Source organism: Eucyclogobius newberryi, unplaced genomic scaffold (assembly GCF_026437365.1).
Source record: "Eucyclogobius newberryi isolate DKJ021-1_F unplaced genomic scaffold, fEucNew1.0.hap1 SCAF_2, whole genome shotgun sequence".
Classification (NCBI taxonomy): domain Eukaryota; kingdom Metazoa; phylum Chordata; class Actinopteri; order Gobiiformes; family Gobiidae; genus Eucyclogobius; species Eucyclogobius newberryi.
Window position 1 is genome coordinate 15062920 of NW_027315834.1, and position 25264 is coordinate 15088183.

Genomic DNA, 25264 nt, shown 5'->3' on the forward strand with positions numbered 1-25264 from the left:
AAAAGAGCACAAGATGGTCATGAATGTGTGTCTCTGATAGACAATCTTCTCGTCTGATTGAATGTGCACAAAGACTCTTATTATTATAGATGTGGTAACAAAACCTTTGGCACCAAAATTGTCGGATTCAAGTTTGTGAAGTGAATCCTTTGAGTGATGACACCAAAGAAAAATATATTCACATGTTTGATCAGAGGAGAGTGCAGACATTCAAGAGTAGGTTTTGTTTTAGTTTTCAGACGCCACATACAGTGTTGACTAAACCCTCTGCCCCCGCACCGCTCTCTCTCTCTCTCTCTCTCTCTCTCTCTCTCTCTCTCTCTCTCTCTCTCTCTCTCTGTCTGTCTCTCTCTCTCTCTCTCTGTTACTTTTTCTATATAAAGAGCTGGCAGCACTTTTTGGAGACGATCCAATGTTGTTGTGGATCCTTGGTCTGAGACAGCTCATATTTTCTGAGATTCTAGCCTATGTTTACAGTATTGTTGTCAGAGGAAGACACATGTAGTTTTACTCACATAGTTTCATTTGGTGCATTGCATTGAGGGTGGATTCTTCATACTTTGAAGAAAATTGGCACTTAGCTTGAAAAGTTGGGACAATGTTTCCATTCCTCTGACTTTCATCTCCAACAAACCCCCCAAAATGTCACTACAACAAGCGTACACACACAGTGAGCTTTTGGTAAACAACATCCTAGCAAATAATGGAGAAAACATTATTCACGCCATTCTTGCTTTCTTTGTAAACACATATGATATTTACAATTGTGCTCCCATTGACAATTAGCGGTGACATTTGCAATAGGCTTTATTATTATATATATATATATATATATATATATATATATATATATATATATATATATATATATATATATATACAAATGGCTCTTTCTTTTGACTCCACTTAAATCATAATATGGACATTTTCAAGGACACGCCGTTCCAGACTCTCTAATGCAGGCACAACATTATCCAGGTCCTCACCTGGTTTTAAGAGCCATTAATAATTCCACAAGTGCATCTTAATCTTGAGTAAAAAGCCATTCATAACTTACAATTACATTATGCAAACAATTCAGTCCATCACCAGGCGCCAAGAGATGCTCAGGGGCATATCATTTAGCTCTAATAGCGAATATTAACACACTTGTGGTACCCTTTGTTCACAAAGTTATTCAAAGTTCACATAACAAGAAAAGATTCATTAAAATCTAACCACAATCATAGGAAAACACGTGGAGTCATGAAAACCTCTAAACTCGTCTCATTTGTTCCTGGCTGTTTCTCACCCACTGCAGTGTAAGGCCTTTCCAAGCGCTGCCGCATTTTGCTTTTTTAATTGGAGGATTGCTCAAGCTTTAGTGAGACAGTTTTTGTGTGTGACAAGTATTTACCTCGACATGTTTCGGCTGCTGTCCGCGATCCATCTTCAGAACTGCACTGCAATTAACTCTTCAAGCTCAATACTCTCTTTTCGGATAAAATTTGAACTAAAAACCATGTCGCAATATACACTTTGTTTCAACACAAACAGGTTATTTAAGTTTTTGACTTTTGTATAAAAAAAATAATTGTGAGGCAAAGTTACCTGTGGAGTAAAGGTTTTGCTCCAGATGCATCAAAGTCCAATTTGAGATTTCAAGGCACATCATTGCGTAAACGAATCCCAGAGGAAAACATCTTATTCCTCTCCTCTGAAGCTCTTTCTACTTTTCTCAGCAACCTCAAAGACTCTTGCGACCTTCAGCCATTGTCTGTGGTCACGTGTGGACAAGAGGAGTTAATAATGAGGGAGACACCGGCAAACTAACCCACTCTTGATCCGGGCTTTCAAATTATTCATCTGCACACGCACGGCTAGTAGCAGGAGCATGCCGAGAGAGAAAGACAGCGTCATTGTAAGCACGGCAAAGATTTTAATGATCCATGTGACGGTTACAGCCTTGACTGGCCCTTTCGAATTCCTCCATATCATCTATTAGACATGAGGTATTCTGAGTATGACTGGCCTTCTCCAGTTGTGCTAAAATAAAAACAAAACAACGCCCTCTCTATCCCCTGATTTCCATCTTTAACATTTTAGTACTTCAGTGACAGGTAAACTAAAAGCCTTTGTTTTAGGGGTCATTTAGGTCAAGTTCCACTGTGCAGTTCGACAGCTCCAACAGTGGACCACAGGACAAACCACACAAGCACTTACGGAGACAGGGACAAAGGCAAGAACGTGTCGAGACTGCACAACAACTCATTGAGGGTTGAGAATGCAAAACGTGATTATAATCCAGTAAAAAAGGACGCTTGAGCTGGATTTTCTTGAATAAATTTGACCTAAAAGCCCAATAAAGATGCAAAACATAATTCTTCACTCATTTATAAACGTTTTGTACATGTCAAGGATACATTTCTATATCTGATCATATAACTAATGTTGAGCCTTTTGAGTCTTTTAAGTCATAACATAAATAGTTTGAGCCATTTTTGGGTGAAATTCCACATGTTGTTTATGAATATAAAAGCATATGTGTGTATATGGTGTTTCTATGCTCAGGTCTGTCAGAGTTGTGAAATATGTCTTTTACAAATATACCGGTACATATAAAACATTGTGACAAAATTGGTCCATTTACCCATAATCCACCTCTGCTTTTGTTTTGTCATTGAAGGCCAAATATTTGAGACAATAACTCATTAATCATGAGTGACTTGATCCATAAATCCCTGGTTCATCTACCAAAGCATTCAATCAGCATCAGTTAAATCGTGCACATAGACATTTGCAGATTGCCGCCTGCTTGTCTCTATGACGACGCATGACTTTCTCTGGAATTTTCCCCAATATGTTGTCATGAATGTTATTTACCTTGTGTTTATATTGATTTACATATGTCTTATAGCTCAAATAATATTTGAGCTATAAGACATATGTAAATCATGTATGCATTGGAAAAACAAAAGCATTATTACTGTCGACTGTATTCGCCTCCTCACAGATCTGACTTGTGATTTAGCCTGCTTGTCTCCAAAGAGATCGCCCATTTAGTATTTCTTGTAAATTACTTGAAATGATGTCTGTGCCTCGGAAATATCTTACTGCCTTTGTTGCCATGGAATAGCTTTATGCAAAATGTCAGTAGAGGGCGCTAGTGCTATGGCCGCTGGTACACTGAAAATTGAAGCAGTTTGTAGGAAGAATTATTTTATTTTCAGGCTTTTTTCGAGTCAAAAGTTCATTGAAACGATTGATAAACAGCTAAATCATCTAATTTTTTTCTGACCATGGTCCCTCTGATTGCTCACATTAGATTTCTTTGGTCATTTTGATCATTTTAAAAGTCCTAAAATCAGATTAAAGCTGATATTGATGTAAATTAGGTGTTGGGTATTGTCAAAATGTTATACTTCTTAGTGGAGGCAATTTGAGCACTGAAATCTGGTAGGTGTATGGACTTAAACAACATGGAGGAGCTTTGTCTTGACCAGCCAGGAGACATTGTGAAGTGTGCTGAGGAAGACAAACTAAATAGTACTCAAAAATGGCCGAACAAAACAAAACCCATGTCCAGCCCCCATGTTTTTTGCAGAAGAGCTCAAAAAAGTAAATTTAGCCTAACATAATACGTTGATAATTATGTACTTCAATAGCCAAAAGTCAAGTAATCGATGTGTGAACGAAACGTAGCTATTACAATCTATGAGCATTCATCCTACGCACAAAGCAGCTGCACATTACAGCCGTGCAGATGATTCCACTTTTAGCGTTGCTCAACACGTGCCTCATTGAAAATACTCGCAGCTAGCAAATTAGCCCATGTTAATTGCAACTGGCTCATCTGGGAATTTCTACATGTAATTAGCTACTGGCGGATGAATTACTCTCAAACGGCTCGGATCTGCCGTTTGAAAAGATCTACGTTAATGTAATGTGTTATTATTAAATATTGATCGTATTTCTTTTGCAGGACAATCTGAACCTGCTGTTGACCGAGGAGGAGCTGTACAGCCTCATGGAGACCTTCAAGCAGTGCAAGATCATCCCAGGTCAGACACAAGCAGAGCAGCTTTTTTAGATTTGTTACAGTTCAGATAAAGCGGCTCATGTGGTACAGTGTGGTCAGTGCACATGTTGTTGTGTCGAGGGGCAAGATTCAATTCTGTTCAACTTTTATTTCAAACTCAAAGTGTTCCATGTGAAACAAATAAAACACACACAAGACAATCAACAACAACTATAATTCCCTGGCGCTTCCTTCACTGCTCTGTCCAGGTGTTATTAAAACAAATATAATTACATTTTGAGAGGACTCGAGGCGCGTATTATATACAAATCACAGCGCAGTCAGTGAGGGAGCGTTATTATCTTACTGGCACTTGTCCAATGAGGTACTTTCAATAAAATACAAAGTGCTTCATTATAGGCCACCTGCAGCTTCATAAATGTACTTTTACCACCCTCCTACAGGTGAAATGGGAGCAGCTCATGTTTGCAGCCACATCTCTGTCAACCAGCCCCATGGCAGCTGTGGCTACAGTAGTTACTTTCCAGTCAAAGTATTAAAAAGTATTATATCAATGTCCATCCATCCATCCATCCATTTTCTACCGCTTGTTCCCTTTCGGGGTCGCGGGTGACTGGAGCCTATCCCAGTGACTTCGGGCCTTAGGCGGGGTACACCCTGGACAGTGGCCAACTTGTCGCAGGGCCATTATATCAATGTGTCAATTATTATTAAAATTGTTCATATCATCAATGTTTATTAAAAACATTCTTAAATCAAGTTTAAACTCTGCATAACTTAACAGTTCAAGCTATACTTCTGAACATTCTCCCTGGAGATAACTACGTTTTATGCCATGCTGTGGAATATTATAACCAAAGGAACATCAATTCCATGGAAACAAGCCAGAGGCTCCTCCAGGCCATGTCAGAGTCAGGTTTGTGGTCAGGAAGTATGTTTTTCTATGTTTATCAGTGAAAAAAACAACAACCATGGCATTAAAAAAAAAAAAAATTGGTTGAAAAAGTTACATAAGGAGCTAATGTTATTACAAGCAGAGCACAAATTAAGATATGTATACAATTATTCAGTCGGAATGATCCACCGTAACAAAAGTGACATTGGATGAGATGATGACTTCAATTGGGTCTGACTCGTACTAATCCCACACATCTTATTAGAATGAATTAAAATCTTACAAGGTAAAAATCCAGCAGGACATATTGTACAACAACACTGAAGACTTAGAACAAAGAGCCACACGCTGTAGGTGTTCTTGTCTTTGTAGGACTAATTACAGGTTCATTATAACAGAGCGTCCTGTCCTCATGTTCTCGTACAGAGTCGTGCCTGGTGTCAGACGAGTTGCTGCAGTATCGTCACTTTGCCTCCAAACAGCAGTGTGACAAAGACCTCACAGACGAGCAGGAGGAGGAGGTTCTGGCACAGTTCTCCGCTCTGGACCCCGACAAGAAGGGACACATCGAGTGGTCCGACTTCCTCTACTACGAGTCTCTGGCCGTGCTGAGGAAACTTCGCACAGAGGTGAATGGGTTTAATGTTCTGGAGGAAAAAGAAGATGCCTCCGAGGTTTTGTAAATGAAAGAAGATTTCCAGTTCAAAATGTCAATCTCACACTGCAATTAGTGGAAACGAGGGAACAATTAGGAAGAGTGTGAATGATTTCCGCACTAAAGCGCTATTGGGACAGGATTAGTTTGACCTTGGGACCATCAGGAAAACAAACTGTGATCAAAACGTGACCTGGAAGTTGGAAGCATGGAGGCTTTTTTGGGGAAGGTTTGGGTGTTTTTTTGAGGCACAGTTCGAATCAATGGGAGAGAGAGGCTCCGGCTGTGTCTTTAGAAATGTGTGGATGTCATTCTGATCGCACCCACGTGGTGAGGAGCGCAGTACAGGTACTTAACGCCAAAAACAAACCTAGAATAGTTGGAAAATAAATGCTAGCAACATGGATGAGTCTTCCAATCCACCGTTTCTGGAATGATATATGTGAAAACAAGTAAAAACGGCTTTATTACATGAAAACATTCCTCTTTAAAATGGTACATCAAGTCTTTCTGTGTGGAGTTTGCATGTTCTCCCCGTGTCTACCCCGTGACATTTAACCAATTCCCATTTACAGAAGCAGAATACTTAGATTAACAGTATTACGTGTCAGGTTTGACTCTGGCAGCCACATGGACGCTTGTTTCGTCCTGCACATCTCACAATCTACAACTAATCTATTTGTGCAGCTCTACCCTGCGCTGATAACATAAAGATGTGGTTGCTACGAGGCTCGTTGCTACACTGTTAGATGTCACCATGGCACAATTATAAAGGGAAATCTAAAATTAGACACTTTCATCAAACCTACAAACTATTTGAAGATAAGTTCGAAGGTGATGTGGAGGATCTTTGATGAGCAGGAACAAAACAATTTTTAAAGTAGCTATTTGCATGTTAAGTGATTAATTATGTGCCTCTAATTTGATTGACTGACTGAATGGGAGATTAAGAAGTGCCGAGTGTCAGCCTTTTATACATGTTGTATTTTAGTTTGATGGGATGAATCACTTACAACCGGGGAATCTCAACGCAGGACCTTCTCGCTGTGATGTCGGTGCTGTGAATAAGCAGAAGATAATTAAATTAAAGATTTTAACAGCTAATGCACCTCTAGTCAAATCTACTTTTCATGAAACTCGATTGCCTTCCCCTGAAACAATGTTGTTTACATATTTTACCAGGGTTCGTTTTTGCCTGTGCACAAATTGAGAAACCTGATCATAACGGATATAGTTGAGTTATGCATAGAAACAATAAGCATAATTAAACCAGGCTAAAATTAAATTGTGACAGATAATGCTGTTTACACATTTGCATGCCAGTCTTTTCATATGTAAATTGCTGCATAAGCAACATGGGTAATATGCACTCTTTTATATTGTATGTGTACTTATGTGTGGATTAACAGATTGACTCAAAATTGGATCATGGATTATGACACAATGTAAGGATATATTTTAATAACTAGGCTGCATTTACATATTTGAGTGTAAGAAATTGTATTAAGGACTGTAATTTTCCGTGTTTCTATCGCCTTTGAACGCAATGAGATTTTTCTAACACATTTGGGTCACACAACAAACACAAGGTCTCTACGCGCAGAATTTACTTTTAATTTTCAACATAAATCCAGTAAAATCCCTGTTTCATCTACAAAAGTAGTCAATCAACCTTAAATCGTGCACATTGATATTTGCACACACAGATGATATTGCTTTACGTGGCATGTTGCACATTATAGCATTAAAATGTATCTCCATGGAGACAAACCAAGCCAGAATACTGGAAGAATGAGTGTTTTCCAAGGCAGTTATTACCACATTATGAACATTTCAGTCAAAACAAAATAATCTCCATGGCAACAGTGGCGGACATCCAACCAGAAACATTACATAGTGCACCTTTAATCATTAACTGATTGAAAACTACTTACAGGAAAATTGTACAATCGTAAGTGTTATTATATAATACGAGAACACTCTAATAACTGCTCATTTAATGACCTCAATAATGCCTTAACAAAGACTTTGTTACACACAACAAAGAGTATTTTTTCATTATTAATTAAATCTAATTAAAAATATCTATTAAAACTAATTCAAGTGTATTTTTATAAAGTGGAACCAATAATACCTTCACATTTATTTAGAGGTTTAATTTTTTTCCCTAAATACTTGCTGTTTCTCAGTCTTGTAACGATAGTAAGGCCACACAATTCCCAGACATTAATAGTCACTAATTCTCTTAAAATGATGTGTTTATCCTGCAAGTCTTCACTCTTAACTCTTCTTTACTGCTATAACACTGTATCATCCAAAATATATAGACATTAGACTACAGATCATTACCCGCGGATTGTGTGGTACAGTCTTTTCATCGGTTTTGGCCTGAGTCCGTCTCTCTAAACGACTCCTTTTTACAGTCTGGTGACTACAGTGAAACGCTGTAACATTTGGACCACAGAGATTACATTTGTGGACTCGTAAACGGAGGTAAAGGAACAGATTAGGTCGCACAGCACTAATGTGATTGAGAGTGATTAAGCCCTAAAAATACTTGCACTGAGGCTGGAATTATAGTCACTGAAAATATAAAAGGGGAGATCCATCATCAGTTACAGAGCAATCCCTCTTACTGTTATTGTATTAGAAAAGTTGTTCAAGTGAATACATTTTTCGCCCAAAAACACATTACCTCAGACTTCATTATGAACTTAAGTTTTTAGCAGTTTATACATAACACACAAATAACTCGTTGGTATACAACTTTACAATAGTCCTGCCACGTCGTTTTATCTGGATAAACAGATTACAATTCTATGTTTGAGTTTGCCGTTTAACTGTCAGATTGCAGTTTTGTTGACCTGGTTTATGGTTCAATCTTGATAATTACTGGGCCTATCCACATGAAACAGAAACCGGCACAAAGTTCAATATCTTTTCTGTCAACATAGATAAAAAACAGTGACATTGCTTGTTAACATTAGCTTCAAAAAGTGATGCCATAACATAATGTGTATTTAAAGACCAATGACAACAATCGTAACAAGCGTCTTCTCAACTTCTCTCAACTAGAATTTTGAGCCAGTTGTTCTTCCTGGACTATTTTTATATAATGTGTTGGTCTGTCTTTTATATCCTGGATTTTTAAACAATGTGGACTTGTTTTGTACTTTGTTTCTAGGTTTAACCTCCTCCGTTGCTGGGCTTTTCCTCGTGGCATTTCCTCAGTTAGCAACCAAGGCCAAAAAGACAAACTGTAAATAGATGAGCGTGTGTTTGGCTGTGCGTTTGCAGAACTCCTTGGTGCGTCTGATGACCGGGAAGGAGAGGGACAAGGCGCGGTCCGTTTTTCAGAGTCTGGACCTGGACAAAGACGGTATGATCACCCGAGCCGAGTGTCGCCAGGCTCAGCAGTCCTGGTTCCAGAAGGGCACCAGGGACTCTCAATCCTGCAACGTCAGGTCAGTCTGAGCGACAAGTATTACTCCTCCACTACGGCTGTGTTTGCTGTAGAGTCGTGCGTCTAGAACTGTCTAGTACTGTCTGTGTGCGTCTAGCACTGTCTGTGTGCGTCTAGTACTGTGTGTGTGAGTCTAGTACTGTCTGTGTGCGTCTAGTACTGTCTGTGTGCATCTAGTACTGTGTGTGTGAGTCTAGTACTGTCTGTGTGAGTCTAGTACTGTCTGTGTGCGTCTAGTACTGTCTGTGTGCGTCTAATAGTGTCTGTGTGCGTCTAGTACTGTCTGTGTGCGTCTAGTACTGTGTGTGTGAGTCTAGTACTGTGTGTGTGAGTCTAGTACTGTCTGTGTGAGTCTAGTACTGTCTGTGTGCGTCTAGTACTGTCTCTGTGGATCGGGGATGGAAGACGTTCTGGACGGCGTGGAGGAGCAGCCTTTTCTGCCTGCACGTGCCCGGAAACGTAAAAAGTCCCTTAGCTCGTCCGAGGGTTCTGGGAATGAGCAGCAGGATGAGGCTGAAGCTATTGATATCCGGGGTGAGAGCAGAGACTGTAAGGTGATCATAAAGCTTGCACAGGATAGTGCATCCTTTAAGGAGTGGAATTCAGTGGCATTGTCAAAGAGCCTAACTGTAGCTGTGGGAGTGATCAAGAGTGCGAGTGTCCTTAGAGATGGCTCGCTGCTGGTCGTGTGCAAGGACGCGGCTCAGCAACGGAAGGCGATTGGAACTAAACGTCTGGGTGGAAAGGACATTCTTGTGTCTGGTGCTGAAAGAAACACGGTCAGAGGAGTTATCGTAGGTGTCCCTACGGCGACGTCTGTGGATGAAGTTAAGGAGAATTTGACTGGAGTTACGGTGGTGGACGCTAGGCGTTTGAAGGTGACCCGGTTTGGGGTAAGATGTGACAGCTTGTCGGTAATGGTAACACTTGAAGGGAGGTGCCTGCCTAGTAAGGTGTTCATTGGGTACATGTGCTATAGCGTCAGGCCATATGTTCCGCCGCCCCTGCGTTGCTTTAAGTGCCAGCGCTTTGGGCATATTGCAGCGGTCTGTAGAGGGAGGCAAAGGTGTGGTAAATGTGCAGGAGATCATGAGTATGGGAAGTGTGACGTGGGTGCAAAACTGAAGTGCTGTAACTGTGGGGAAGAACATAGCTCTGCCTTCGGGGGATGCAGGTTTAGCAAAAGAGCTGCTGAGGTGCAGAAAATAAAGGTCTCTCAAGGTATATCCTATGCAGATGCAGTCAAGAAAGTTTCAAGTAACGAGTTTAGAGTAAATACAGAGAGGGGAGCCAGCGCTGCTCCCAGCCAGGGCGAAATGAGAAAGGCCAGCGTGGCTCCCAAGAAGTGTGAAGGTTTCAAGAGTGGAGGTCCCAAGTGTGCAGGTTCCAGAATTAATGAGAATACCCTGGTTGTGGATAGAGAGGATTTTGTACTCTTTATGGTGGATGTTGTAAACTGTGCTGCTCAGACTCAAAGCAGAACTGAAAGGATCAGGATCATTGCTAAAGCTGCAGGGAGATTCCTTGGAACAAAGGAGCTTGATTGGGCAGATATAGAAAACAGGCTAAAGGCGCTAAATGGGAGTTGAGTGATGGGGGTCTGCTTGTGGGGAGTCAGAGTGATCAGAGTGACGAGATGGGGGTGGGGGTGGTCTCCTGTCCTCGCCCAGTCTCGTAGACGCATGGCTACCAAGCAGCGACATCAGTGGACATATTAAAGCCTATAGAATGAAGCCTAAAGAATAAAGCTGTACGGTGGAAGCACCGAACGTCAAAGAAGGAGAGGAAGATGAAGAAGAGTCTCCCTGGAATAAAGCCGGTTGGTCTCTGAAACAACAACAACAACAACAACAACAACACTCGGATGCCAACCGCCATAAAACAACAACAACAACTACGAAAAGTCTGAGGAATAAAGTCTGGCGGTAATGCAACAATTGGATGCCAACTGCCATAAAACAACAACAACAACAACATATTTTACGAACTTTTAGGACTGCGACAAAGTCTAAGGATTACAGTCTGGCGGTAATGCAACACTCGGATGCCAACTGCCATAAAACAACAACAACAACAACAACAACAACAACAACAACTATTCTAATCACAAAGACATATCATGACCTCATGGGCTTTGTAACACCAAAGCAATGGAAGGAGTACTTTTACGGACTACGACAGAGTCTGAGGACTACGACAAAGTCTGAGGAATAAAGTCTGGCGGTAATGCAACACTTGGATGCCAACCGCCATAAAACAACAACAACAACAACAACAACAATAGTGTCTGTGTGCGTCTAGTACTGTCTGTGTGCGTCTAGTACTGTGTGTGTGAGTCTAGTACTGTCTGTGTGAGTCTAGTACTGTCTGTGTGCGTCTAGTACTGTGTGTGTGAGTCTAGTACTGTCTGTGTGAGTCAAGTACTGTCTGTGTGCGTCTAGTACTGTCTGTGTGCGTCTAATAGTGTCTGTGTGCGTCTAGTACTGTCTGTGTGCGTCCAGTACTGTGTGTGTGGGTCTAGTACTGTCTGTGTGCGTCTAGTACTGTGTGTGTGAGTCTAGTACTGTCTGTGTGCGTCTAATAGTGTCTGTGTGTGTCTAGTACTGTGTGTGTGAGTCTAGTACTGTCTGTGTGCGTCTAATAGTGTATGTGTGTGTCTAGTACTGTGTGTGTGAGTCTAGTACTGTCTGTGTGCGTCTAATAGTGTCTGTGTGTGTCTAGTACTGTGTGTGTGAGTCTAGTACTGTCTGTGTGCGTCTAATAGTGTCTGTGTGCGTCTAGTACTGTGTGTGTGAGTCTAGTACTGTCTGTGTGCGTCTAATAGTGTCTGTGTGTGTCTAGTACTGTGTGTGTGAGTCTAGTACTGTCTGTGTGCGTCTAATAGTGTCTGTGTGTGTCTAGTACTGTGTGTGTGTGAGTCTAGTACTGTCTGTGTGCGTCTAATAGTGTATGTGTGTGTCTAGTACTGTGTGTGTGAGTCTAGTACTGTCTGTGTGAGTCTAGTACTGTCTGTGTGCGTCTAATAGTGTCTGTGTGTGTCTAGTACTGTGTGTGTGAGTCTAGTACTGTCTGTGTGCGTCTAATAGTGTATGTGTGTGTCTAGTACTGTGTGTGTGAGTCTAGTACTGTCTTTGTGCGTCTAATAGTGTCTGTGTGTGTCTAGTACTGTGTGTGTGTGAGTCTAGTACTGTCTGTGTGCGTCTAATAGTGTCTGTGTGTGTCTAGTACTGTGTGTGTGAGTCTAGTACTGTCTGTGTGCGTCTAATAGTGTCTGTGTGTGTCTAGTACTGTCTGTGTGCGTCTAATAGTGTCTGTGTGTGTCTAGTACTGTGTGTGTGAGTCTAGTACTGTCTGTGTGCGTCTAATAGTGTCTGTGTGAGTCTAGTACTGTGTGTGTGAGTCTAGTACTGTCTGTGTGCGTCTAATAGTGTCTGTGTGTGTCTAGAACTGTGTGTGTGAGTCTAGTACTATCTGTGTGCGTCTAATAGTGTCTGTGTGTGTCTAGTACTGTCTGTTTGCGTCTAGAACTGTCTGTGTGCGTCCAGTACTGTCTGTGTGCGTCCAGTACTGTCTGTGTGGTCAGTATTAGATCAGACCCCCGCTGCGCTCACAGAAGTCAGAATTGGCTCCAATATGGCGGCCCTCGTGACGGCCCAAAAAGACAATAATTATATGCTTCAGACACTGGGTTAGGGTTAGGGACAAGAGAGCGGATTTGGCCTGAGCTGTATCAGCGGGACCGGTCTCGGTCGCCGCCATGTTGGGGCCAGTAACTTCCGTTTCGGAAGTTACTGTAGTTGTAATTGTTAAAATACAGCAGATTGTAATTTTGCCTGTCAGGATTCATGTATATATACAGAAGTTGGGGCAGTTGGACCATATTCTTCTTCTTTAGTCTTTGTGTCTTCATCTCTTGTAGTTGTTGTGATAGAGCAGCTCTTCTACATTAAAATGAATGTCCTCTGTATCTTTTGCTTTATCTTCCTGAACACAAATAAACTGATTTCCAATTAAATTTCAGTAACTTCACCCCAACACTTTTAGCGTTAACTGTCGACTGTTACAACATACTGTGCTGTGATTTTGTAAGTTTTGAGAAACATCGTGGGAAAGGCAGTTGGATGTGGTGGCGCCGTGTTGTTTTTGCTCTCATTAATTGTGGACACGATCCTAGAGCTAAAACTATGATGCTCCATTTGGCTGCAAAACAAAACTCTCCAATTGTTTGTCTGTCTCTGTCCAAGTACTTGTTAAAAACACTTATTAGGAAAGACCTCAATAATGAATGCAGCAATTACCGAAAAGCAGTTTTCTCATTTACATTATTACGATACAACGTATTCATCAAAACACATTAATCACTTTTTGATGATTTATTTTAAGCGTTTTTCCACCTTTCAACATGTACCTGAGTGATATTTTTAGTCTTCTGTTCCGTTCAGTTGTCATTGGCAGTGGCTGGTTTGAAATGTATTTTTGAAATTCTTTTGAAGGAACAAAAAGGTTTGACTGAAAGCCACTTTGAAATACACGTTCTCAAAATAGACCTGTTTGTTCTTTGTACTGTGGAGTCTTGGCATCACAATTTGCACAAAATGACAGCAACTTGCCACATCGTACCTGCAATACTTCATGTCCATTCCATCAAGGCAGGGCTGATAATAAGACGCCCCGGTGTTGGCTTTCGGTCAAACAAGAAAGAAAATGAGTTTTGCATGACGCGCACAAAAGCCATTATTTGTTATACAGTTTTGATATTGAACCATAAATCCTTCGGTCGGTATTAAAATTCATAAAGCAGCTGCGTGATGTGTTTTATTCAGTGAGCCGCCTTTTCAGCATGGACTTGTTGTAGTTGTTGACGTCAATCCAATAGCAGGAAGAAATCTACAGCTTTCTTTTACATTTAGAACACTTTTGAAAGAATGTCAAGAGAGTAGGCTACATCAGGTATGGATTATTAGTTTAAATCAAACTGAAATTGTAAGTTGAATGATTGTATTTAGCATTTTGTTTCGATATGGTTTAAGTTTTAAGCGATTAACTAGATTGTTTCAACAAATCTTTCCCATACAAGTGTAAATTTGCATCATATATAATACAATCGCAGCAAACAATAGTAGTATTAGCAGTAGCCAAAAATAAGTAGTAGTAGTAGTAGTAGTAGTAGTAGTAGTAGTAGTGAAAATTAAACAAAACGCCAGTGATTTGTGAGGAATAGAGACGCAAATTAACCAACATTCACAGGAAATAAACAAGTGGATAACTTTAGAGCATCCCCTGTACTTAGATCCTCCTACTCAGCAAGGAGAAAATAAAAATAAAAAACTGTGGGAAAAACTAGAAACGTCGAGGAGAACCACAGTAATCCTATAGTGGTAATAGTAGCCGTAACAGAAGCAGTATTAGTAATAGTTAATGCAGTAATGACCCTCGATCCAAAAAGAAAGTCACCTATACAAATGTCTCATTTCCTGGCACTATTTGTCCTCAATCACTGTATTCAAGCCATTTCACTCACACTCTGTATCACTAATGTTTGTGTACTCTTCCCTCCTCATCCTCACCTCCCGTGCTCCTCAGATTCATGGCGATCTGCACTCCTATGTTTTGTGGGTGAGTGTGACTTAGCTTCTGCATGGCTTCTTCTTCATCATTACTGCATATGCCATCTAACCGTTTAACCCATATGTGGGAAATGAAGTCAGCTTTAAAATGGCACTTTATTGAATCCAAGCTTTTTATACCCAATGAAGCAGCTACCGGAATGGATGCTAGCGAGTAGACTCTTCACTTTTGCTAAAGAGTGAGGCAGAGTAATTAGAGGGATCAGAGAAAGCTTTGTGGCCTGTGAACTTCTCGGCTGTAAATGGGGCATGAATATCAAAAGTATGGCCAATTTATTTATGCTGGCATTTTGGTGGTAATGGTGTTCTCTAAGATGTGCAAAATGAGGGAATGTTTTAGAGTGTGCTTTCAAGACAAAATGGAAATATTGTGTACAAAATGCGCCTAATGTTCGCTGTGTTGTTTTGACTTTTGTTCAATGCAGTATCAGCCACGTTGGACCCATTTGTGAGAGCAGTCCAGCCAGTTCGGGCAGCGACAGGAGCAAGACGGACGACAGCAGGTAGGTCTCCACTTTCACCTCATTTTCTTATCATGCCTCCTGTTTGTTTTTCCTTTCGCTCTTTTTCTCACGTTTTGGTCAATATTCTGACTAACTTGAAGCGGCTTCAGGTGGTTATTTATCAGAACACAGTCTTGAACGATTAGAAGTATGAAATAAATGCAGCGATGGTAAATACGGGTCCGATATGCGTTTTTTTCTGAGCCAATGCCGATATCCGATACATGTCTTATTGTTGTAAGACCACTCCTTTATGTTAAGTCATAGTTAAGTTCACAAATTTACGTTTCACTTTTATAAACATAATAATTAAAAGTATTTATCTGGCACACATTTCTGGCATGATTGTTCAACAAACAGACATATTTTGAGCCTTATTGGTCTCATTTTCTTGGTTTGAAAAGGCTGGGGGAGAAAAATATCGGTGCCAAATATCGGTTACATTTTCCTTATCTGACCAATAACGATATATATACGTTCTGTCTACCGATATATCATCCCTACAACTACGCTCGGCACGATATGTTTATGTAAAATTGTTAGCATAATTGAGCCTTTACTGTGAACGGGGTCGCCGCTCCGCTGATCTGACCTGTCACTTGGCCTGGTAATGTCGTTTCTCTGTCTCCGTGGACATAAGTTTGATGCCATATTGTGGAATATTCCAAGTAAAGCAGAAAACCAGAAAAGTTACATTGTGTGTACCTTTATTCTTACTCAGGGTTTATTGCACAAAATTAACACAGACCTAATAATGATCAGAAGAAGACTTGACCAGCAGGAACTGACCGGGGACATATTTATTCTTGCACAAATAGAAGCTCACATGTTTTGGTCTGCTGAACATTTGAAGTCTCCCGTTCTAGTGTGTCAGGGCCACTGAAAAGTTTTGGGGACATTGTTAAAAGTTCTTTTAATTATAATCATGAGTGCGTCACTCTTCAAATTTCCTTTGTGGACTGAAAAGGCCAATAACTAGTTTAAAACACTTGAAATAAGAAACACTAGATAATTAAACGCCACAAAATGGATGTCAACCAAAGCTTTTGTTTTTAAGATTTTTGATATTTTACACGCCCACAGTCAAATCAAGCCGAATTACTCATCAACTTTGCCCGAGGTCTCACAAAATAAAGCCTTTAATTACATTTTGAGAAACAGCGTCGGGTAAGATTGCAGAGGCAAGTTTATGTGTTTTGTGGTGATTTGGTTGTTTGTTATGTGTCCAAAAAGGAGAAAAAATAGTGCAATATAAACTTTGTTGAAATAGCAGATATTATATACAATTTTACAATATGTCTTTAACCATTTTCAGTGTAAACCACTGGGGACAGAGCCTTTTTTTTTACATTGATTTGCTGATGTAGTAACTTTAACCGTTTTGAATGTTTGGTCTTTATTGTTTGATCGCGAGCTCTATACGTTTTGTTCATATTCTCAATTTTGACGATTTAAATATAGAATTTGAGGACTTTTGTCCATGAAAAGACAACATACTGCATGTTTTTCTATGGATGATAGTGCTATAGTTACCATGGTGACACAATGCAAATGTTGGGATTGTTTGGGCCTTTTTAATTTTTTTGATCTTTTATTGAAAAGTAATTTGATGTTTCTAAGATTAAAAAATAATCTCTGGACATTGGTTGTTGTTGTGCAGTTAAACAAAACACACAAAAACTGCTTTATTCAAAACCCTGGAGCACTTCAAACACAGAAGGATATGTTTTCTGAAAACTCACAATTGTTTTAAGCAACACATTTCCAGGAGCCTGTGATAAATATAAGTGTTTATAGTCCTGTTTAGAAGAGTGTCTTGTTTTAAAGGGTTAGGATTAGGTTTAGCTATTTATGGTGAATTTGTGCTAAAACAAAGGTCAGATTAAATACTAACTTGAATAACAGCGCTTCATGTACAGTGAAAAGTATCAATACATCTGATGACTTAAGTCTTTTCTACTGGCAACAACGACATCTTTTGGGTTGAATAATTGCACCGCTTTTGGAAGTCACTGTAAAACAATTCAAATAAATGTGTATGTTGACAGCAAAGAAGTTTGTACGGTTTATGTGGACTGGCTGAATAATTACAAAGACAAACCATTAAACGACTTCCTTAAACTCCAACATTTGTTTCTTCCCTGCAGACCTGTAACCTGGGCCGACTTCCTGAAGGACAGTGCCATCTACATCGTGGCGGCGCGCCCCAACAGCTCCGCCATGCACATCCGCATGCCTCTATAGTCCAGGGGCCGCGCTGCATCACCGAGTCCACGGAGCGAGAGGGGGAATCCAGCCCAATGCGTTTGACCAGACTGGGAAGATCGACGGAAGATGACGACGACGCTAAGAACCTGCTCGAAAAATTGTCCGGATGTTTGAGAGACGAGCTCATGCGCTCCTCTTCCTCCGCACCACACTAAGGACACATAATGATGGACAAAAACAACAGCAGCCTGCGAGAAGAGGTGTACCAGACTATCAGCACTCCGCACTGGGCAGTTCAAAAGGGCTTCACTGCTGCTGCTGGAGGTGTAGACCCAACATATGAGGCTCTGTTATAAATGTATGCGCTCCATTGTCCTGCTTTGTAAATGTTCATCTCTTTCTGTGCTAGCCTAATGAAGACTTCTTATCCATCTGTTCCATTAGACATTGTTGTGATTTAGTCATATTTTTACCGAGATGTTTTAGTTGTTGTTATTGGTTGTTTCTGGAGAAGCAGACAGAAAGCCATACTGTAAATTAGCACAGTTGTTAACCGTAATTTAAAGCTTTTATCATTTGATGCTACACTTCTGTCTGAAACTGTCCCACAGTGTCAACAGTACAAAGAACTAGTGTTATGATGCCAGCGCTGTGACATGAATCGGATAAACATTTATCGGATAACATCGTATTTTGATTATTGTCATTTTGACCGTACTATACAGACTCTTAAACACATGCCAAACAACCATTTTATAACTAAGACTGCGCTATGATTAAATAGAAATGTCAAAAAAGTATTACTATTAAGCAATTATTTCTGATTTTCATAAAAAATACATTTTATTCATATATGTTTTCAATTTAAGCCTTCAGTCACCTTATTCGACAGACTTTTTTGAGCTTTTGAACTATGTTTTAACATTGTTCCCTCATCGAAAACATATTCAGAGTTGTATTTTTCATCATTCATACTTGTCTTCTCTAAAATAGCACGCCATTTCAATTTTCCCAGTCCCAGCTCAGAATCAGAAAGGATTATTGCCATTGTCAATGAACAGAATTCACAGAAATAGGAACTTGCTTTGGTGATTCGGTGCAACATAAAACAATGAACATGATAAAACAACCTATAGAAGTTGAAAAGAAAAACAATTAAAATCTGCTATAAGATAAAAAATAAGAATAGACTTACTTTTTAAACAAATTTAGCTTGTTACGTAATATTAAATCAACCCCGAAATCTCCAGTCTTCGAGTCCATAAACCAATTAAAGCGAAAATAATGCATGCCATGTCCTGTTATGCACACTTTGATATAATAATGTGGTCTTTTACTTCGTTCAGTATCGATACAAGCTAAAATCAGAAGTATCAATTAGTGTCTTGGTGCCTATTTTTTTTACAACCCTCCATGTTTTGATCATTCTTGTTTCCTGCTTCTTCATACTCAACAGTGTATATGATTACAATGTATATGATTCCATCTACAGAACACAATGCTATCCCTTTAAACCACAAAGCCAGATATTCACACTTCTGCCAAGACTTCTGGACATTTCTATTACAGTTGTCCCTGGTAACAGGAATGAACGCTATCTGCATATACGGTATTATAAGAACTGCTATTCATGTTGGTATAAATGAAAATGCATTACAAAGCTCTATTTATTCCTCTGCCACACCATGTTTCATTCTGTTCTTCTGGAGTACTAACTGTGAATGGATGCTAATGAAAGCTAACCCACGTGATGTGTATATACTGCCATATAGTATTTCTCTGTAGCTGCATACGAGGTGCGGACCTGTTTGTTCCAGTGCCATTATTTGCACTGTGGGGTTGGTAAATGAGATGAAACTACTGAACGTGAATAAACCCTGAGGAACGACAGAAAGACAATGGGAGAAGGGGCACACATTTGATTGCATCCCTTGTTAATATGCATAAGCACTGTTCAAATGTGTAGAAAATGTGATGGCAAAGTTGTAATGTTGATTAAAGATTATGATGCACAAAGCTGCCTCTAGGCTCACTGAAAGTACAGCTGAATATAATATGTTTGATGTGATATGCTGGGTTTGTTAGAGAAAAGAGTTTGGTTCTGACAGTTGTCACAGCATGGAAATAAATGCATGGCATTTACCTCCTGGACACTCATGCCCTGGTGTTTTCTCTTATTCATTTGTTTCATGGGATTGTTTTGGTGGGTAAGCATTAGTCTACCATAGACAAAAAGCAGAGTCAGAGTCATTTTCTCTAATACTTTCTGGTTTGGAAAGAGCACCTGACTTTTTACACAATGAAGTTTGATTAATGAGTGCCCCAGTCTTCCTTAAGTTTTCATTAATGGTTGGAGCTACATACAGAATTTACTTTTGTCATTTTAGAAATTGCCGCTTAAATAAAATAGAACCTACAATGACCTAAATAGTTTTAATGGGACAGAAGAAAATACCGTGACATGTTGACATGGCTCGGGTTTGTAACTCTATTCTAAGTATTATGTATTATTAACACAAATACAGTTGCTTCTGACTGTGTCTTTCCCTGTTACTAACATTTGATGTAATACATTGCATATAGTTTACTCAGATTCAGTTATTGATTTCTGATATTAATGTGATTTATTGCTCATTGTGAAGTAACTGGAAACTAGACCATCACCCTCCAACCAAACTCCTAACCAGCTTCACAATTCAAAAATAGGATAACATTTCTAACAGCAGACTGCATGGCTCCAGTGGGCCGTATCCATCAGTAATATGCACTGCACCAGGCTTCAGTTACATTCTTCTACCAAACCTAATTGCAGAAAACATTAGAACTTCCTACTGTTTGAGTGAGATCAATAACATCCTCTGAAGAGGTTCAAAAGTGATTCTGTTTCACACAAATGTTTCTAAGTCTCTCAAATTAAATCTAAAACTCCAACCAAAATTAAAAAGTTCCAGCACAATGTAAGATTTAGAGCGGTGCAATTTAATAAAACAAATAAATAAACATGAGTAAAACTAACTGGCTAAAAAAAATAGCCAAAAGGCTACTTTTAATCTGTAAATGATGTTAAAGGGCAATAAAAGACATCAACAAAACAAACATACACACTTTGCACGGCGTCCTGGAACTAATAGGCCTTTCACCAGCTTGTGCCGCTCGGGCCGAACAATTGTGAAGTACAGTCTGTATTTGACATTAAGCATGAACATACATGCTCTGTCCAAGACTACATTTTATGAAAAGAAAAACATGTTTACCCACTATTGAGATTCAGCTCGTTTCTTTTAAAATTTGGTCGACTTCTGTTATGCTATTAGTGAGTGACAGGCAGATCTAGCCAATCACAGTGAAGTCTCAAGTCTCAGAAGAAGCTGATACGTTTATTAATTGTGCCAAAATCAAAACTGCATTATTGCAAGTTTTGTTGAATGTACATTTATTCTCAGATTCATAGCTGCTCAAGATTATTGGTTTGCCTGGAACCAATTGAGAGATCACAGTAAGAATGTAAGTTTTTCTATGTACAACAACACTAAGGCTTGAATGTCTTCTTTCTGATAGAGAATTCCCCACATGTTCCTGTGTAAAAATCCAGATGTATATTTTGTGTTTGTGACATCTACCCAAGTACATAGTATAGTCATTATCTTCCTAATCCTAACGCTAAAAACATTATGAAATGATTACACAACAGCCTTAAATCTTCCGCACAATTGTCTATTCTGTTCTCTCCATGTTTTGTCTTTGTTTTGAGGCAGCTTGTCTACCGCTGTGCACTGCCTTTTTCACTTTTTTACAGTATTGACCTTTTATTTAACTTGCTTTTTCTCGGCCAAATAGAAAGCACATGGTTTGGCATGCAGAGGTGTTTTTGTGCGCTCCTTGACCTGCTGGGAGAGTGTCTACACCCTGGTTATAATAATAGAAATAACATACAAATCAATTATTTAAAAATCATACAATGTGATTTTGGGATATTTTTTTTAAGATTCTGTTTCTCACATTGGAACTACACCAACGATGAAAATTTCAGATCCATCCATAATCTCTAAGTGGGAGAACATGCAAAATCGCAGGGTGTTCAATACTTACTTTCCTCACTGTATGAGCAATGCTGCTTCACTAATTCACTGCAGCATTTTGTGAAAGAGTTTATTTTTTTGGCAGAGTATGGTTTAAGAATAGCCTGATAGACTGCAGCTGACACAGGATATAGACACCAGTTAATCAGAAGTCTGACATGTTGCGGCAGAATCCCATTCACACTCAGTCACTTCTACCTATTACAACCAGCCCTGTGACTTTGGAGCATGGACTGGTCATAACACGAACGAGTTTCAACACATGAGAAACTGAAAATGATCTTACAGAGCGGTAACACAGTGAGCTGCATATAACTATATTATGTTCCTATTAAAATAATGAAAAAAACTGTAAAGTAAATCAACATTTCAATAAAGCATGTTTCCAAATTAACTTATATGATCAACATATATAACAGCCACTATTATAATATTATTTGTATTCATATTTTTTGCTCTTACATATAATTTTTAAAGAAGTTATGTCTGTTTTATTCCACTTCTGTTCCAAATCTGTTGCAACACTTGAATTTCAGTGGATGTTTCTCTTATCTAGTTTTTCTTATCTTAACTGTTGCATAAACTTGATATTTGCTACTGGACTTATAAAACATATTTTTATTTATCATTAAACAAATGGCATGTCACGAATAAGTATAAAACCAATGGGTGGTACAGATAAAATGTACAAAATAATGTAATTTGCCTTATCTTCATTTTTAGGTTTATGACAAAATATCTTGTAGCATAAGTCCTGATTTGCATACCCTTTAAGTAACCAGTATAGTCCCCATATTTGAAATAAAATTTTGAGGGTAGTCATGGTTTCAGAGCAGACCCTATTGTATATGTCGGTGTAATTCCTCATTTTCCTATTGTATATGAGTGAAACTGGAGGAAACCTACACAGAGCCCATCCAGCCCAGGAATATAACCAGGGACCCCATTGCTGTGAGGCTGGAGCACTGCCATCGCTCTGTTCTCTCTTACTTGACAAATGATTTGGCAATTGTTCAAATATGAGTAAATATATTTCAGAAGCGGGTGAAGTGTTTTGCCATTGGACAGAGCTTGGATCAAAGCTGTGACCTTTGTAGTTTTTGGGCATGTGCTCTACTAAGGCAAGAGTTTTCACTTTTAACACAAAGTACCAAACACATCTGACCTTTTGAGTACCACCAGATGTAAACCAGGTCTGAAACAGGACTATTCCAGCTCTAAAATATTGTAAATACACACAAACTGACTGTAAATTCAGCAAATATTTGAACTTGACAAATCCATGCAAAACCACCAGGCGCACGTGTACTCCACAGTTTGAGAAACACTGGTCTAGACTCAAGGTCAGATGCTATTGAGCAACAACCAGACACTCACAGCAGCAACATGTATCTACCTTTTAAATGGAGTTGCTCTGAATAATGCCTGTTTGTGTGAATCATCTGCCGCGCCGTAAACAGTGAGGCCATGTTCTAAAGGTTATCGGGCCTGTCGGAGGAAAGTGGACAGAGGCTGGAGGAGGTGATGTGCCCTGGCAGCTCTGATGGGGACACTCTGCCTGGATGAGAAACGGTAAACACCGGGGGTACTGTCCCACAATGCTCTTCTGCTCAAATGTCAGTGCGTCCGTCACAATGCGGCAAGGTCACGACAGGTTTGAGAGCTAAAATAAGACTTGTAATGAGGCTGGGAGAGTCGTAAAGGAGAGCCAGCCTAATGGTAATATGGGGTTTCAGTGAGTTTTATTGTACACCCGGCATACAAACTCTTATTAAACATTTATTATAGAAAGGTTATTGTATGAGCTGCTTTTCATATTCAAAAACTATTCTTTGTTGTACCCCCGAAAACACTGCAATGAACCATACAGACAAAAGTAATCCGTTTGTGAAAATTTAGTTTACAAAGTATTCTAAATTAAATCCTGGTTGGGGAAAAGCTTGTTTTCAATGCCATTCAAGGCCACAGCTATTGCAAAATGTATTCAATTTCCCTATGTCCGTTTACTCCCTTGAAAATTGTTTTGTTTAGTGTAGGTTGGCGAATCCACGTCGGCTGAAAGGACAACGAGAAAGACAACGCAACAATCCCACAGTGTTTTCTCTGTCTTGAATCTCCCTATTCCCAAATGTCTTTTCAAACGCGACAGTGAAGTGTCACATACCACCACCCAGCCAAACAACCCTCCGACCGCTCGCCATTTATAGATCCACCTCCGCCAGCGTTAGCATCACATCCCACTTACACCAGCCTGGCCGACTTGCTTCAGTCTCCAGCTGACTGTGACCAATTACAGCAAGTCTGAACCCAGGCAAGGCAAGGCAAGTTTATTTCTAGAGCACAATTCGTACGCAAGGCAATTCAAAGTGCTTCACACAACAGGACAAAACGCATTAAAACCTAGAAGGGATGTGGTCTTCTTTTTAAAGGTCATGGATCAGACATTGTGATAGTTTGTCTTTACGGCGCACAAGTCAGAGCCAGTTTACACCAACGCATAAAACAATCTGGGCTTTTAAGATGCACCTAGTTTAAACATATAACTGTTCGGATAGTGCCTAACAACAGATAGACTATGTGGGTGAAAATATGACGCGTAAACAAGAACATGCGCCATTTAAATTACTACATATTCACCACGCAGTTGTAATGACTGCGATTTTGACGTCACAAAACTGATAGTGTTTTCTGAGGCTCAGAGGAAGAGGACTTACTAAACAAAAGTAAGTGTACATAAATGTATGTATTATTTACATGTAGTAGTTATTTACAACGTCAGGTATGTTTTTAATGAGGGAACAATGTTGCTGTAGCATAATATGTGTCCTTTTTGTGTAATGCACTGTAGCAAAGTATGACGTAATGTATCCCAAGCGTAACTCATGTAAAAACCTGTTATAACATGTGACCAAAACATCTAACCCAACACAAGTAACGCACTGTGTAAACCTGTAATAAAACATCTATATCACTGGAGTCTAACCAACGAAACAAAAATCTAGCGAACCATGGTTAAATCTCTCATTTGGTAGCTATTTAATTCTCCTTTTTATGTGACAAATGGAATTGTTCACTGCATCGCGCCCCAGCAAAACGATGGAGCGACAAAGCAGGGTTTTGCGTCGTTAGTGGAATGAAATGTGTGTTAAACTTTGAGGTGGCGAGAAACTGGCAGGCTCCACTGTGGCACTGTAACTGTGGCGACGCTTTTTCCAAGAACAATGCTAGAATGAAAGTCAGTCCATCGTTACCACCAGCACAAATCACGGTAAGGGGTGATTTCAAACAATTATGCAACAAATTAAAAAGACATTTGCAATCCTACGTATGCACTAAAACACAACAAACCTTTCACGTTTATCATTTTCCACGATCTTTGATCTTTTTTGCAATATCCATATATATGAAGAATTGCACACACAGTTTTAGGACGTTTATCAAGATTCATATTTTATTCTTGTACTGTAAATCAGAAAGCGCGGCGATTAGCTTTATCACCTCTCTTTTTGATTGAATTCACAACCATTCAAACCAACCCTGTTTTGTCAAATCCTTTAACCTTTTTCATACATTTAAATTAAATTAAACACTCAATTAAAATACTGTAAAATAAATGTGAATTCTCCTACGCTGATCTTGGTTGAACGTAAACTGTATTTCAGCTGTCTGAGCCGTCTTGATGGACAATCAACAGAACACATCCCTGTAAACACCCTTTGAGTCACTACACACAGTCAGAGGCCACTACGGGACATTTTGAGCGAACGGTAAGTTGATGTACTGTATACTGGTAATACTTAGTAAATTTAGATGGCT

General features: G+C 39.5%; 1 protein-coding gene across 3 annotated transcripts in view; it reads left to right on the forward strand.

Moving 5' to 3' along the window:
- The window catches only part of phf24 (PHD finger protein 24), a 289741-nt gene extending 270213 nt beyond the window's left edge, over positions 1-19528 (forward strand). For 2 of the 3 annotated variants that reach the window (XM_072453653.1, XM_072453652.1), the window contains 6 exons: positions 3962-4040; positions 5340-5542; positions 8866-9032; positions 14615-14647; positions 15084-15161; positions 17309-19528. In XM_072453653.1, coding sequence (XP_072309754.1) covers positions 3962-4040; positions 5340-5542; positions 8866-9032; positions 14615-14647; positions 15084-15161; positions 17309-17405 — 657 coding nt within the window. In that variant the 3' untranslated portion in view covers positions 17406-19528. The remainder of the gene's footprint in view (positions 1-3961; positions 4041-5339; positions 5543-8865; positions 9033-14614; positions 14648-15083; positions 15162-17308) is intronic. The other variant, XM_072453654.1, reaches the window with a different exon arrangement.
- Positions 19529-25264: the final 5736 nt, after the last annotated feature.